We start from the raw sequence: 13,398 nt of genomic DNA, 5'->3' as shown, positions 1-13,398 counted from the left end.
TAGTGTTGTCAATAGCATTTTTTTTTTTATCTTATAATCTGTCCTACGGAAGAAAAAAAGAGCTCCTCCACTCAGAAACAGACAGAATTTGCATAATGACAAAAAATATCTTATGTAACTTCTTGGAGCATGACTTGAAGAAGAAAAAATGTCATCTGATGTTGCTATATTACAATTTTTTAGGCAATACTAAAGAGCACAACTGGCCTCTCTAAGGCACTGGGACACACCCTGGGGACACTGCTCACTGACACAAGCAGACTACTTGAGGCACACAGACTACTTTTGAACCCTGCTGTCAGGGTCACCATACCTCAAGCAGCTGCCACCATACCTGCCTGGCCAGAGCCACAGCAGGCACCCAAATTGGCTGAGAAGCTGGCAGAGCCCCATTCCCAGCCCAGTTTGGAGATGTCTGCTTCAGCAATGCTTCGCAAAGTTTCGCCCTCCCCTAGTCAGAGTATTTGAGATTTCACTGCAACACCTCCTCAGAAACACCTGATGATCAGAAACATCATTTAGCTGTTATTAAAACAAGAGGGCAGCAATTGTAAAGGCTGCATTACTGCCAGCAGTAGAGCAGAGACACGTTTTAATATATTAACTTATGACAGCTCTGTCCCTCTTCCACAGTCATTACATCCCATAGCAAACTGACTGCCTCGTGCCTCCACCTGTGGACCTGGGCAACCTAACACTAATTCAGCACAAGCAACAAAAGCCTGTTACAGTTCCAGTGGGATTGACCTTGAACTGATGTTAAGTCACTCTACACAGGGAGTAATGGTATGCCAAGGGCAAAGTCAGAGCCTCAACACTCAGTGGAGTCATTCACCTTCTGATAAGAGGGGAGAAAAAGTTATCTATTATGATGTTTCTAATGTTATCTTCTCTGATAGTACCTTCTTTCTAGCACAGTCTCAATGACCGCCCTCTTGTAATCTATTTTATACTCCAGAGAGCTGAACTCAAAACTTGCATTGCAACCTTCATGTCTTGCGTGCACATTGGGTTATGAGGCGCACACCAAAAGGCACAAGAACCATGTCTGCATCGTGCTCTGCCTCTGTCAACCTGCTGTCCTTACAGGGCATGACATTTTCAATACCTCAGCTCTACCAGTGACAGCAGAACTACAGTGGAATCAGCTGCAAGGTTCAATGTTTCATCGTCAATTTTATTGTTTTCCCATTAAACTAAACTCATTTCTGCATAATTAGCATTCAGGTGAGGAAAAACAAGAAAAAAAGGAAACCAGTAAAAGAAAATCCTTTCAGAAAACTTAAGATTTGAATGTTCTTCATTAGCTACTTCTCACTAGCCCTTCACAGATGTTCAGCTGCTGCTCTCCAAGGTATTCTTACATCATTTTATCCGGCAGCATTTTCTTTTTTTGACACTGTTTCACAGTGATGCTAGCTAGTCACGCTGTACTTTGGGCTCAGACTGGAACACACAAAGTTCACCTTATCTCAAGGCATACTGCCCTTAGAAGAGCCATGCAACGAACATGAAAACGATTATTTGCATTGAACACTTCAGATTTCCTAATTCATAATGTAAATCAGATACGGCGAAGACTACAGCACGCACCCTGCAAATTAATGACAGATACTTGCAATCAGGTATAATTTTCTTTCAGCAGAAATTATTTCCAACTAAAGTCTAGCACCTGACATCTACTGCATATTAAAACCCTCAGAAGGACAGAGTAAATTGGGAAGCTACCCTTCACACCCTCCTGTCGTAATTAGGGTATCCTCCATTCAGCATATTTCATTACTAAGCTGATGACACCTCAGAGGACTAACTTCCAGCAGATTATATAAACAAAAAAATAAAGCATGTTGCTATTCAGATGCAGCAAGTGACTTAAACAGTCAGCATGTGAAAAATGCATTATACACTCAGGGGTTGACCCCTGACATTAAGACCACTAACGCACCAAAGTGACACGTGGTGCTGCCTAATGCACTCCACCATCAAGGCGATGTGACTAGAAGATTGAACAACCTCATAATTTCTTACTAATGACCTATAAAACATTTATATTGTATTTAAATCACAATTACAGTTCTGGTGCCGAAGCGCAGCAGTGTTGAGCAGAACACACATAAGCTTTAGTAAATTGCAGGCATGGTTTTAAAGCACTACGTTACAACTCCCTCAAACTAAACTTCCCTCGATGCAGGTCTCACTGTGATTTACGAGCCATACAGAAACTCAACGAGAGAAAGAATAACTTCAGGGGAAAAAAAAAACAACAAAAGAAAAAAAACAAAAGAAAAAACAAGACAGAAAGCAACAAACATCTTATGTCAACTACCGTTATTAATAAGGGTGAGAGAGGCAGTTTTAAACTGGGAATATTTAGAAGCCCGCTGTGGCACCGATCTGACCAGAAGTTACATGCAGAGCACTTGTACCGGGTCACACTGGTAATGTCCAGAAGATTAAAAAAATAAATAAAACAAAAAGAAAAAAAGAAAAAAAAAAAAAGAGGCTGTCGAACACTCCTTTGAATTTTCAGTGGAAAGAAGGAGAGCGGTGAGTTGGCAAGAGGGATGGCGAGCATCCAACCACACCGCCAGACAAACCAAAGTTGGGGGCAGAACTCCGCTCCTCTCAGCGCAACCCGCTGCCTTCAGAACGGCGCTGAACTCCCCGCAGCCCGCATGCTCCCGGCCCGGCCCACCCGGCACCCCACGCTCGTGTCCGCAACTTTCACAGCCCCAGCCCGCTCATCCCCGCTCAGTCCGGCTACCTGAGGCTCGGCAGGCTCGGCCGGCTTCACCAGGTGCTTCTCTCTGTAGAGAGACCAGAGGCCGATGTCGGGCAGGAAAATCAGTGCCGCGGTGAAGAGCAGCGTCATTTGCAGAAATCTCTTCTGTTTCCTCTTCATGGCCAAAGCCGGGCTGCCGCCGCGGGGCCGCGTCCTTCCCTCCCCGCCAGATAAACTTCGCCCGCACGCCTCACGCCCGCCCGCCCCGTGCCCGGGCGGGGCCGCCCCCCGCGGCGGAGGCGGAGGCGGCGGGGCCGGAGCTGGCGGCCGCTCTCCCCGCCCCGGCGCGGCGCTGAGCGGCGAAAGGGCCGCCCCCGCGGGAGCGCATGGAGCCACCTGCGCGCGGAGCGGCACAGCTCGGCGCGGGGCGGGACAGCGAAAAGGAATTGGATGGGAAAAAAAAAAAAAAGGCAAAATAATAACAATAATGACACAAAGCGCGGCCGAGTAATGCGGGAGCGCCGGGGATGCGCGGAGCCGCCTCACATCCCCCTGCCTCCCGGGGCGGGGAGGCGCGGCATCGTGAGCTCATCAAGCGCAATTTGCTAAGCGAGAGTTAAAATACATCTATATTAAAAAAAAAAAAAAAAAGCTGGGAGGGCGGCGCGGTGGCACAGCGCTCCCCTCCGCCGGGGGTCGGGCGGCTCAGCTCCCCCAGCACGTGCGGCCGGGAGCGGGGCGGGGCGGGGCAGGACAGCTCCCGTCTGGACCGCGCATCTCCGCGGATCAATGGAGCTCGGCGGGGGCGGCATGGATGCGGGGCCGCGGGCCGGAGCCGAGCATCGCCGCGGTGCAGGGGCACCGGGGTTTGCAATTCCCTTTCTGGTCCGTCCTCCTCGGCGCTGCGCGTACCGCGGGAGGAGCCGCACCGGACCGGGAGCCGTGGGACGTTTCCCCCGCTTCGGGAGGAAATCCGAGAGCTGGGGGTATCGAGGGCATGTGGTTCTACTGCCTTGTTGCATCATTTGAGCTCCGAGTCTGAGTTCAGCTGCTCGCTCCTAGGTCACCATTCCCTTTCCCCTAAGCAATAAGGGAGAACGCTTGGGTAAGCTCACAGGAAGCCACTGAGTGCCCTTTCAGCTTCATCTCCTTGAGCAGCAGAGAAATGTACCCACTTGCAGCATATACTTAGAACATGTCATAAAATAACAATACATCTACCTTCCTTTTTTTCTGACCCCTGTATGAAAATTATCAGCTGTGGTCCACATTTATACTGATGGTTTAAAATATTTCTAAGTGTCAGGGTCTAAATCTTACAGTGAGAATGCTCTTCCTGTGTCCAGAGCGAGTCTCTGGGAAGCAGTGTCCATCCCATGGGTGAGACTGATCTTGCCCAACTCCAGAACTGCCTTCTGCAGAAAGCATTTTCTACACATGCATAATACAATAGGATAGGCAGCTAGCAATTATTTTTAGGAGAGTAGCTGGAGATAAAGGGAAGCTTGTGGGAGGAACAGAAGTCTGAAGGTGGGGTGGGAGGGAAAAGTGCAATGCTGAGAAATAGGATTGGGGGGGACCTCAGGAGGTCAGCTCCCACACAGCTCTGCCCCAAGGCACAATCACTGCACTTCTGTCATTCCTGACAAGCGCTAGGCTAACTCATCCAGAAGCCTCCAGTGACAGCAGCACTCCAACCTCTTCAGGCAACCTGTTCTGACTTGCAGCTACAAACTTTTCTTTCATGTGTAACCTGAACCTGCTTTGCTACGATTTCAGGCAATTACACGAAGGATAAAAGAGTATTCTCCTCAGCTTTTACATTGCAAAACCCCATTTCTTCACACAGTGTTTCACAAACAGCCCAGGACATCACAACCACTCATTCACGATGAAGGTATTCAGCTGATCTATATTTCTCCTGAAGTCCAATATACAAAACTGAGCATGATATACTAGTTGGGTGCTTGTAGGAGAAGGAGGATAGTTGTACACAGGTCACAGTGTGTGCTTTTTTTTTTTTCCTAAGTTTCCGTGTGGAGTGTACGCTTTGTTTGCAGCAGCTTTATGCTGTTACCTAATGACTGTTATACGAAGGCTTTATGCTCTGGTTGTTAATGTTTTCCTTGAACTAAATCCCACCTCTTCCATTGTTCCCATCTCAGTTCCTATGGGTGAATACATCTCCCTTTTGCCCTGTTTCCACTGAATATTATCTTTTTCCTTCCAGAATCTCTCTTCAATTTATCAAAAGCACTTTGTGTTTAAGCCGGTCATATAAAAATTCAATAAAAATAATTTCTATTCTTTAAACCAGGCTGTTAAGTGTGAACTTGAGTGGATTCAGACCCAGGACAGATAGAGCCTTTCAGAGCTTTGCAAAAGACAGCCTCTCACATTTAATAGTGAGCTACTGCTACTTCATTCTCTCTGTAGTTTCCATGCAATCCTGCACTCACCTTCAGAAGCTGCAAGACCTACGGGAACTAGTCTTTCTTAGGCCAGCATCACGTGTATCACAGAATCACAGAATGGCCAGGGTTGGAAGGGACCTCAAGGATCATGAATCTCCAACCCTCCCGCCACAGGCAAGGCCATCAACCTCACCATTTAATACTAGACCAGGCTGCCCAGGGCCCCATCCAACCTGGACTTGAACACCTCCAGGGGTGGAGCATCCACAACCTCTCTGGGCAAGCCTGTTCCAACACCTCACCACTCTCTCTGTAAAGAATTTGCCCCTGACATCCAACCTAAATCTTCCCTCCCTCAACTTAAAACCATTTCCCCTCGTCCTGTTATCTACCCTTTCAAAGAGTTGATTCCCCTCTCCTCTGTAGGTTCCCTTTAGGTACTGAAAGGCTGTAATGAGGTCACCCTGCAGCCTTCTTTTCTCCAGGCTGAACAAGCCCAGCTCCCTCAGCCTGTCTTCATAGGGGAGGTGCTCCAGTCCCCTGATCATCTTCATGGCCCTCCTCTGGACCCTCTCCAACAGTTCCCTGTTGTCTTTCTTGTACTGTAAGGCTTTGCTCTGCTATCTTAGTGACAAAGGAGAGACATCAGCATTTTTATTTCACCCCAGCCAGGCTACAAGGATGTCATGGTATCAGGTCCAAAAGAATTACACTAAAAAGTTTTGTTTGGTATTCCTGAGCTGAATCTGCCGAAAAGCAGGAGTATTCTCAAAATCAAAGGGCACTAATCTCCTTGTCAGGAATTCCACTTACTTTTCAGCTAGACATCCAGGACTTGGGAACTTAAGTAGCACATGGAAGATTTTGATTCAGGCTGCCATTTTGTCTGCAGGGATCCAGCCCCAGTATTCTACTCATTGTGAGAAGCATAATGCTAGAACCATCAATTGCTATAAGATTGTATAATAATTTAATAGGAAAAAAAAGCTGACAGGAAAGATAGGGCATCCTGGAATTCCAGAGCTTGCTGATCAAGCCCCTCCCTAGAAGGGAAAGGGAATGCAAACATTCACATTCACTCTCAGGAGATGGAATTCAATTTCCCAAACACTGAGTGACTTTGTGGTAGCAGCTGTAGTCCATAATTCACAAATTCAGGTCTCCTTTGTGAAGAATAAAGGCACTGTTATCAGCAAATATTTTTTTCCCCCCCACACACAATCATAAGCCATCTAGCCACAATAAGAATTGTGGAAATTTTAAGATGCTAGTGTAACTTAAAGGAGAAAAAATAAACAAAAAGAAATCTTGAAGTCCTTGCTTTGTGATTTAGAAGCTTCAGCCACGCATCAACAAAAGTGGCAATAATGTATGCTCACCCTAGAAAAACTTGTAGTAGGATATACAGTTTCTTCAGGGGGAATACCTTCAGAACTTGAAATGTTTGCTGTTTGGAATCTTCAGCCATATATTAAGAAGAACAGTAAAGGTGCATTATAAGACTCTGTACACCTTGGCTCCATAATTTATGGAACATACTTTTATATCTGCTCCTACAGGTCCCCTTAAGAGGAAACTCCCATCAAGACTTCTGTTACAACCCAGGACCAGAAATCAGAACATATTACAGAGCACCCTGGTGCATATGGGAGCTTTCCAGTGAGATGAGAGACTTTCCAGCTATGTGTTTGTACCTAGAAGCTGAACTCAGACAGCATGTAAAGTACATTTGTTAAGATCACAGCTTTACATGCAGAGTTACTCGCAAGACTCCCACTCACAGCTGATCAATACACTGCATGAAGGAAAGCTACGACAGTGCATAGCTGCAGCAGCTCAACTCTGCACTTGTGAGAAATAGAAAGATCCCATCATTGTCATCCCTGTTACAAACAGCAGAGGTTTATGTACTCTAAGTTATGAATAAATCTAGTAAAATGATGATTAATGGTCTGTAATATTGCCATATGAAGGAGTGAATAAAGGTAAGGGAATAGGAGTTTGTTTTGATTACAGCATTTACCTCCAGTGTTATAGCTGGAAAGATTATTGTGGTGAAAATGGGAAAAGAAACAGAGAAGGAATACTCACCTGTATCCAAAGTTTACAGGAAAGACTCCACAGAAGAGGGATCTGCAAGAAGAGATCCTTCCCCACTGGCAGTTGTCCCTTAAAGGGGTCTAAGAGATGTGCAGCCAGACTCCACCACTTCCAGTCACATAGGTGAATTGCCTTCACCTGTTCTCCCATGGCTGGACTCAGTCTTTTTCTCAGGTGATTAATCAGTGGTTCAGGCCATGACTCAACAATTTCCATATACTCCAGGTAACTCAGGATGTAAAATAGTTGTTCAGCTTAGCTATTACAGAACATTTTCTAAGCCAGGATGAGGGGCAAAGAGTTCTTTTCTATTACTTGTTCAACTCCTATCTGGAACGGTCAGTTGTTCTGGTATTTAGGGCACTGACACACTTCTGTCATGGCTGTTTTTCATCCTCAGACCTCCAAAGGTCTTTCACAGCACATCAGATCCTCCCTCAGAATCACTTAGCTTGACTAAAACCTCCAGGCAAACACATGACACTGGTAGCCCACTAGAAATGGAAATTTGTTGTGCTAGGGAGGAACACCTTAACAAAAATTCAAAATCCAAGATCCTCTGAACTCCTGCAGAAAATGTACATTCTCAACATATTCCGCAGAGAAATCTTTCGATGTATTTACCTCAAAAAACCCCAAGTGATCAATATATATCACATATACACACACATTGGTTGTAAATAACATCACATGTAGCAGTTTTTTTTCTTACTGACCTCCTTCATTTGGCCTAGGAACTTCTTCTGAAAGGGAAACTTAGGAGCCTTCCTACTCATATGGGAAATATAAAAGTTCAGCCCCCAGAGAAAAACACAAGAGGAGTTTAAGTCCCTCTTACCAGAAGTTTTGGATCTTGACTTGTACTTTTAAGTTAATAGGTTTGCCAATAATACATGGAAAAAACAAAACAACAAGAATATTTGAGAAGTATCATGCAAACATTTCTTAAAGTCTTAATTCTAATAAATCAGAAGAAATTTTTTCCGCTGGTGGAGATTTTCCAGTCAGAGTACACCTGAAAATCCATCACCTCCACTAGTAAGTGGATTAGTGGCTAAAAGAATGAAGTGATATGAAGTTTCTTTGAGTGCCTGTAAAAATCTCAAAGATTTAGAAAACTGTGCAATTCCTATTCCAAAATTCCAACATTTGGTTTAAATTCCAAAACAAAACTATTGCTCCAGTAAAGTCTATAAAAACATAGAACTTAAATGAGTAATGCTAAAGCCATGAATTATTTCCACTTTCAAATCTTTGTTCTGTTTGACTAGCTGGATGATGGATGATTGCTGCTTCTTTGTGGCTGTGCTACTATAAACTCAAGAAAACAAACAAAAATGCTGATAGATCAAACTTTTTGGCAGTTACCTCACAAGTGCAGATTCACTGCTGCACAAAAGAAATCACTGGAATGTAAGGATAATCAGAAAAGTTTATTTTGAGACAGAAAAATCAGTACAATGTCAAATATTTCTAAATAGCTCAGTATTCATAAAACACTGATGTCAGGAAAAATAGTTTTTCATTCTTCCTTTCACAAAAATCTACTGTAATTAGGACCTAAATGCAGCAGAGGAACATGTCATTTGCAGGAAGTTGGATGAACAAAAATATCTTTTTATATATCATCTTTTCAACAAATAGAAACAACTTATTATATTTACAAAAACCAGCAAACTCAGCTTTGCATTAACTTGGAAAAGCATTCAGCCTTTTTTGGAGATCCTCATCTTAGATATTCTCTTTGGCCAGTTTCACAGAACTTGCTGTACGCTTTTTAAAAGGTCTCTCATCAACATTACTCTTTTCATATCTCGGAGTTTCCGTTGGCCAGTAATCCACAGGGCCTTTGCGCTCACATTGCACAGCCTGATTCAGGTTGGACCTAACATAGCATTATAGCACTGAAAATGAAGCAGTATGTTCTGAAAAGCTGAAGGCTGGATGTCTCACCAAATTTGTAAAATGTGAAGAATACTTCAAATGTTAACAGATGTTACCTTCAGTTCTGATTTCTTGCTAGAGACATCATCAGCAACCTTTGGTGATGTCTACACCATAGAAGACAGAAAGTGGATAGAGTAAGCTCCTCAATGCTTACTTGAGCATTTGCTCCCAGTTTTCTTTGGGGCTCCTCCAGGCAGTTCTCATCAAGAAAAAGCATTGAGAAGCCTTTCTTTCAGTTAATCTTACTGAAAGGCAGACTGGATGAGAAAGCACCAAGTTGTGATTTCTCTGTAATCCCCCAAGCAGGACGACTCCTACATGTCTGAAGCTCCCCACCACACCTTCCTGCCACTCCCTAGGAGGCACTACATGTCTGTCATTGGCGTTTCAAGGAAGTCTGAGGCTTGTATAGAGATCTCACATCACTTCAAAGACTTATCTCTTCTCACTGTGTCAGAGATCAAGATATCATTTTGGAGAGGTGAGAAAACTAAAATGTTTGTTTGCTGCTAATGTGTTATTTCCCCAGTGCAACGGCAATTAACTGTTCATTTCTGTGAGGTAAAGTCTGGGGAAACAAATGCCACTTACTTCACGTTGGAGATGAGGAAGCTGTCAAAGGTAATTCAGGTGAAGGTCATAATGCTGAGAGTTCCTGGCTCATCAGCACAACTTTCTAGTAAAAATATATGTAAAAGCATGAAACAAGAAGAAACATATTTATACTTGTATAATCAATGAATGTACAGATGCTATGATTATGAAATATACCAGAGAGATTGGCTACGTGGTTATTACACCAAAAGAGAAAAGATAGAATGGAGAATATATAGAATGCTTACCCGTATCCTGGGCTCACTATGAATCTTCAGAGAAGGGATCTCCAGAAGAGAACCTTCCCCACTGGTAGTCAGCTCTTAAATGGGTCTAGGAGAGGTGGAGACAGGCTCCACCCCTTCCAGCAGCACAGGAGAATTGCCTTCACCTGTGCTCTGTGGCTGACTCATTGCTCGCCTCAGGTGATCAATCAGAGGTTCAGGCCGTGATTCAGTAGTTCCCATAAAATACTATGTTACGAGAAGACAGCAATACACTGAATTCAAACACATATTGCAGAAATGTATCATAGATACCATAGAAAGTGAGGTGATGGTTTTAAATACTCTGTGTAACCTAGCAGTTGCACTTCTTTAATGTAAATGTATTACTCCATCATTAAGGAGAAAAGGTCATTTTATTTAAAATGTCAGTCCTCAAAATTAGTGATGTCTCGTGAGCTATGTGAATGCACCTCAGTACATTGATTCTGTTATATCCAAATAAGGAAATAAATGCTGGAAAAAAACAAGACTCAAGAGAAATAATTCATTTTAGGAAGTACTTTTCTAAGGATTATTAGTGAGAAATTTTTCTACTTTTACACTATTAGCACATTTAACATTTTATGTACAAAACAGAGATAAACCAATCAAAAGTATAAACAAACAAACAAAAAAACCCAACAGAAGACCAATAGTTACCTGTCAGATTGATTGACAGTCCAAGTCCAGCTAACTGGAGATTCAATCTTTTTTCACGGAAGTTGTTCTCCACATTTCAAAATACTTAGCCCTCAAGAGAAATGGAAGGCTTCCTTGACTAGTACAATTGAATCACAAATCACAAATCACGTCACAAATTATCCTTTCAGTCTCAGACTTCATTCAGGCTCATTGGGTATTCAACAGTACTAAAACCTAGAGAACATTAAAGGATCCGACATAAGAAATACAGATATAACTGGATATTATAAAGGAAATGAAAAGTAACCAAAGAGCTTCATTAAATGCTTATTGAAATTTTTGACCCAATAATTTCAATCAATTTTACATTAGCACAAAGGTGAGAAAATAGAGTAGTAATATCCATCAGTTAAAAATAGTGTTACAAGTAATTAGCTCTTTTTCTCCTCAATTCTTCCTCAGACTCTGGTAAGAGAAAAGGTAATAGCTATCAAGAAACTGAAGACAGAGACAATTTTAGCAAATTGTGTAGGAATCTCCATGAACTAATCCCTTTTATGAAAATTCATGAAAGCTGCCAATTTCTGGTGTGAAAATACTCATGAATCCAAAGTTTTGAGACACGCAGATTACTGTATACTGCTAAATCTTGTTTTTCCTCCAAACAGCTAGAAGCAGCATCAGGTGCTAGTACTGGAGCAACTTAACTTTAGAGAGCTGATAGTCCTTAGACAACACTGAAATGTACATGGGGAAAGCCAATAACATCCTGTGCTACCCTATTGTGAATCAATAAGTGTTCTGTCCTCTTCTTTCAGAGTTAGGGCTCTCACACATTGTATCTGCCTTGAAGTTTTTCCTCAAAGAACATCTTCATTCCAGTTCCAGTGATCTGGTGCAAATGAGAGCTGAATAAGGCTGCAATGAGAGGGCATTTGTTCACATCGCTTGACAATCTTATTTAAAAGAAGCTAACATTTTCTAAATAAAACTTCAGTTCTGCAGTAATGCCTGACCTTAGCAACCAGAATGGATGAGGGAAAAAAAAAGGGACTTTTTTTTCCCCTCTCATTTAGAGGAAAGATTTTTAATAATTAAGATGGAGAACACCTTCCATACCTCGAGGAGCTAATTTTACTTACTTAATACAAAATAAAGAGGACCATTCCTTGTTCACAGATAAAAAATAGGTAAGAATGGAGCCAAATGGGTTTTCAAAATTTTTCTTCACTAACTAATGGTAAATTTAAGAACATCTAATGTTAAGATTATACATTAATGTTAAGTTTATACAAAGTGACTAATAAACTGGTCAAGTGCTAAATCAAAAATTCTAGAAATTTTCCCAGGTATATGCATCAGCCATTTTAGATATACTGGAAAAGGGAGAGGAAAAATGGTTTTCTACTGAAATTATAGATTCTATTAAAAAAAAAATAAAATGAGAAATGACCTTGGTATAGAACCAAATGTGTTTTTTTTTGTTAAAAACTTGAAACAAGTAAAAACCATGAACAATATAAGGAAACTTTCTTACTTTGAACTTAAGATAATTTTAAGTAAAATTAAAAGCAAATATTCTATTTCAGTCTAAATAAGGGCTTTGGTTTAGCCCCAAAGTACTATTCTTTTTCAGTTTTTGTTTTGGACCATCAGGAAGGCCATCACCATCCTTCTCCTACTCACCTGGGTGCCCACTTACACATTTGTAGTGGAGCAGTGTTTTTCAGCTCCATCCTTTCCATGTTTTAAATGAATTTGAATGGAGGGCATTGTCACTCCATGAATGTATAATATTAGAGCTAATTATTCTGACACAGAAACAAAAGTGATATGGATCTTCACCAAACCCAAAAGCATGCAATGGGAATGACAAAGGAAGCAAGTAGACAAAGAGTCACTACTGTTTGATCAACTCAGAAATAGGGATATCGAAGTTTCTTTTGAAACATTAAAATTTGTGTCTGAAGCTATCACACCTGCATTAAATGCTTTTTAGTCCTTAGTAAAAAACAGGAGTGTTTGGCATTATTGGTATTAAGCCTAACTGATACATTTTAAGCTTTTCAAGACCATTTTGCTTATGTGGGCAAAACTGAAGACAGTATCAGTACAAGTTCATGGGAGTCAAAATATCATGGCCTTGGACTCAAAATGTCATGGCATCATAGGCTCTTTTCAGATGCCTTTAGGTACAAGAACAAGTGAAATTATCATCTTTTCTTTCTTTCAGGTCTCATACAGTGGCATTCTCCTAGCAGAGAACTTCCTTGCCAAGATAACAGTTCCCATCTGTCATTCACCCTTCATGTTTCTCAAAGGAGTTAAAAAGCCTGACAGTTTCCATGAATAACAATGACACATACTCATATCTTGCAAAGAGGCACAAATTCTATCGATAAAAACAGGGGAAAAATCCCACAGTGTTTAAAGAGTTTTTTGAGCACTGTTTATGTCTGGTTTTGAGTGAAGATAGAGCTGCCATTGCGCAAAAGTCATCTACTCTCTTTCTGTCACTTACCATGTAATTGCTGAGTGAGGTCACTGTAATTAGGACTATAAACATAAATCTGCTCTGTCACCAAGCTCTCATTCTTTTCCAAGCCAGACTCTTTTTTTTTTTTTATTTACGATATCCCTCATTTAGTTAGATTCCAACAGATTTTTATATGCAATTATTGACAATGTTTATTCATTGTTAATTCATTTTTTT

General features: G+C 41.8%; 1 protein-coding gene and 2 long non-coding RNA genes across 6 annotated transcripts in view; 1 reads left to right on the top strand and 2 right to left on the bottom strand.

The window, feature by feature from the left end:
• Positions 1-3,337, bottom strand: part of GALNTL6 (polypeptide N-acetylgalactosaminyltransferase like 6) — a 432,220-nt gene extending 428,883 nt beyond the window's left edge. For 2 of the 3 annotated variants that reach the window (XM_031607481.2, XM_090138919.1), the window contains exon 1: positions 2,765-3,336. In XM_031607481.2, coding sequence (XP_031463341.2) covers positions 2,765-2,902 — 138 coding nt within the window. In that variant the 5' untranslated portion in view covers positions 2,903-3,336. Of the gene's footprint in view, positions 1-2,764 lie in introns of all 3 variants that reach the window. The other variant, XM_031607482.2, reaches the window with a different exon arrangement.
• Positions 3,338-3,804: 467 nt separating this feature from the next.
• LOC149918120 (uncharacterized) lies at positions 3,805-7,029 on the top strand. The gene is made up of 3 exons (XR_016466395.1): positions 3,805-3,827; positions 4,502-4,619; positions 6,696-7,029. It is a non-coding gene; the product is annotated as an uncharacterized LOC149918120 (long non-coding RNA).
• A 1,688-nt stretch (positions 7,030-8,717) lies between these two features.
• On the bottom strand, positions 8,718-10,078 carry LOC149918119 (uncharacterized). 2 transcript variants are annotated; one of them, XR_016466394.1, is made up of 3 exons: positions 10,026-10,078; positions 9,775-9,859; positions 8,718-9,287 (listed from the first exon to the last, which is right to left on the bottom strand). It is a non-coding gene; the product is annotated as an uncharacterized LOC149918119 (long non-coding RNA). The 2 variants fall into 2 exon arrangements; XR_016466393.1 differs by lacking the exon at positions 8,718-9,287 and adding an exon at positions 9,301-9,631.
• Between the last annotated feature and the right edge of the window lie 3,320 nt (positions 10,079-13,398).

The sequence above is a fragment of the Phasianus colchicus genome, chromosome 4 (assembly GCF_987193195.1).
Source record: "Phasianus colchicus chromosome 4, bPhaCol1.hap1.1, whole genome shotgun sequence".
NCBI classification, from domain to species: domain Eukaryota; kingdom Metazoa; phylum Chordata; class Aves; order Galliformes; family Phasianidae; genus Phasianus; species Phasianus colchicus.
The sequence above is the reverse complement of the archived record's forward strand: the minus strand, read 5'-3'. Positions and strand labels throughout refer to the sequence as shown.